This window comes from Belonocnema kinseyi, chromosome 2 (assembly GCF_010883055.1).
Source record: "Belonocnema kinseyi isolate 2016_QV_RU_SX_M_011 chromosome 2, B_treatae_v1, whole genome shotgun sequence".
In the NCBI taxonomy this organism is placed as follows: Eukaryota; Metazoa; Arthropoda; class Insecta; order Hymenoptera; family Cynipidae; genus Belonocnema; species Belonocnema kinseyi.
This window is the reverse complement of record NC_046658.1, coordinates 32,067,733-32,070,645: the sequence shown is the minus strand read 5'-3', so window position 1 is coordinate 32,070,645 and position 2,913 is coordinate 32,067,733. Positions and strand designations below refer to the sequence as shown.

Sequence of the window (2,913 nt, the reverse complement as noted above, 5' to 3'; positions counted from 1 at the left end):
CGTCATTTGAAGGATCAAGCTCGACGAAAATGGTTCACATTAGTGAATACTAATGCCATCTCTTAGAATTTTCAGGTACTTATCAGACTGCCTAGTAAATTTCTAAGTTTTTTTAATATATCCCAGGTAAAACTGCTTTTTATTTCGAACTTTATATTAGAATAATTAAGTTTGGAAATATTAGAACTGAAATTTTTTCCATTTTGAATGATAATAATGAAAGTAAATTTATTTTTTTATTTTACAAAAATGTGCCTGCTCAATTTTTATCTTAGATCATTATTTTTAATGTAATAAATATTTAGATTTCTAAAAGTTCCGAAGCTTTTACTCTGAAATATTTGACTTAGTTTTCAATTTTAATTAGTCAAATTTCAATCGTTTCGAATTAAAACGTATTGAATTCAGAATTTTCTCATTTAAAATGATTGAATTTTAAATTCTTTTAATTAGATGTAATACAATTTTCATCCATTTGAATTTTAAATGATTTATTTTTGAAAATTCTAATCAGAAAATATTCCATTCTTAAGGTTTTTAAATTGTCCTGTATTACAATTTAAATCTGAAATCATTTAATGTAAACGCCCTGAATCTCAACTTCTTTCTAAAGAAATTGCTAAAATTTAAAAATTTCAGTTTGAAACTGTGAAATTTTTTCAATTTCAAATGGTCCAATTTTAAACGAATCTGTTCAAAAATAATACACCTACTATAGCAATACTATAGTAATAATACATGTAATAATTTTTTTACACGTGATTCCTTCTGAAAAATATTTGGTGGCCCTAAAAAGGACCTTCTTGTTTTGATATGTTTGACGAATAAGAATGTTCCGTCGTTAAAAACATTTGGTGGCCCTAAAAAGGGTAATTTGGTTTTTCATTGTGTGATTGTGGTTATTAAGGAGTAAATTCAGTGCATCCTGGTATACAAACGCATTTTTTGCGCAAGTGCCTCGATGTTAGGAGTGTAAGTTGTCACTTCAAGCCACATTACATCATTTAAATTTCCGTCATTAATGCTCGATCTGGTCTTAGATTTTATGTTCTTCATTAAAGAAAACATGGATTCGCAACGGCAAGTAGTTCCATTTATAAACAATATTCTCTGGAAGACTGTGATCAGATTTGGATATTCCGAAAATTCCAGGTGCCTCCAAAAATCTTCACATCTCATTCCAGTCCACGAAGCAGTAGATAAGCGAATCATCTCGTTGACAGCTTTGTTCTCATCGATCTGAAAGAGCTTCGACATTTGAGCACACAATTCTTCCATATACGGCACTTCCAAGTCAATTAGCGGGTTCGTTAAATAATTGAAAATGAGCTTGATAGTGTCATAATCTTCAAATCTTTCTTCAAAATCTTTTTTTAATTCTTTTAGAATTTGAAGATATCGATGTTCTACTTCAGGAGATAGCATTATGCTTTGCTGTTCCATAGCATGTTGAACATTTTTTAACTCTTCGGTGAATGTCCTGCGTTGGATAATGCTAATCCACCTGTCAATTGTCTTTTTGAACTGGTTAATCCATTGTAAACAAGTCCACACTGCAACATGCTGCATTTGCAACGTTTTATTCAAAACGTTAATTTCTTTTAAAACATCCGCAAGAAATTCCAAGTCTAAAATCCATGCAGAATCATAAAACTCGTCGCAGTGTTCACCGCGAGATTCTAGAAAGGCTAGTATTTCTGGAAGAAGATTAAAAAATCTAATCACAACTTCACCAGCGCTCAACCACCTTACTTCGTTAAGTAACAATAAATCCGCGAATTCCGCTGAAGCATTCTCAAGCAAAAGCTTAAACAGTCGGTGCTGTAATGCACGCGCGCGAAATGAATTTATCACTTTTTCCACTACTTCAAACACGGTTTTTATATTTAAAGTTTTCTCGCATAATACTTCTTGGTGTATTATGCAATGGAAAGATAAAAAACGTGGAAAATCTGGGTCACGTAAACATTGTCCAGTGAATCCTGTAATTTTTCCCGTCATTGACTGAGTCACAACTAACTGAGCAGTATCAGACTTATCTGTCGATTCGTCCAACTGAATTGAAAACAAACACATTTTTTGAGATCAATATTTAGTTGTTCGTGGACGGTATCTGCCATAAAATTCACTCTTCTCGTAATTGTAGCAGGAAAAAGATGCGTATTTTGCACAATGTTCACAAATTCTCTTCGGTTATCCTCATCTGGAAACCACCTAGTAACTGCTTGAATAATGACGTTTTTGATAAAATCACCGTCTGTGAAAGGTTTCATAGCTTTCGCAATTTGGAAAGAAATATCGAACGACGCTAAAGTACAATCATGGGGATTAGTACTCACAATATCTCCATTTTTTACCTTCCCACAGCGTTGAGATAATTCAGCTTTCAGTTGTTGTAACCTTTCTGCGCGCAGTGCACTTCCCAACGGATGCGAATGATCAACTTCAGCGTGGCAGGTATCAAAATGCCTTTTCAGATTTAGCTTCTGATTCATCGAAATCTTTTTTCTGCAAAGCAGGCAGTAACATGTTTCTTGATCAATTCCAATCTGAAATATCTCTTCTTCCCACTCGATTGAAAAACTATAAGTTCTTCCTCGTTTTTCAGTCTTCTTTAATCTTTGTTCCGAAATTCCCGCCTTGGTACTATCTTCAACAACTGAGGATAAATTAGAACTGGTACTATTACACTCCATGTTTTCACTTTAAAGCACGTAACGAATACTTTTAAAAATTAACCGTGGTCTCGCAGGGTAGTTGAATAGTTATCAAAATAGAACTGCACTTCGGAAACGACACTGCCAGACTGAATTCTCTCGCCAAATTGTTTACTGTAGTACCTTCAAAGTTTGATATCATTTATCTTGTCATCTTCGGTCTCAAGATATGGCATGACTCAGCTTTGAAGAGCTT

The 2,913-nt window shown here is 33.6% G+C and overlaps 1 protein-coding gene across 1 annotated transcript; it reads right to left on the bottom strand.

Annotated features, from left to right (window-relative positions):
* Window positions 1-915: 915 nt before the first annotated feature.
* Window positions 916-2,696, bottom strand: LOC117182627 (general transcription factor II-I repeat domain-containing protein 2-like). The gene is made up of 2 exons (XM_033375728.1): window positions 2,130-2,696; window positions 916-2,055 (listed from the first exon to the last, which is right to left on the bottom strand). Exons 1-2 carry the CDS (start codon window positions 2,694-2,696, stop codon window positions 916-918), a joined length of 1,707 nt encoding a protein of 568 aa, XP_033231619.1.
* Between the last annotated feature and the right edge of the window lie 217 nt (window positions 2,697-2,913).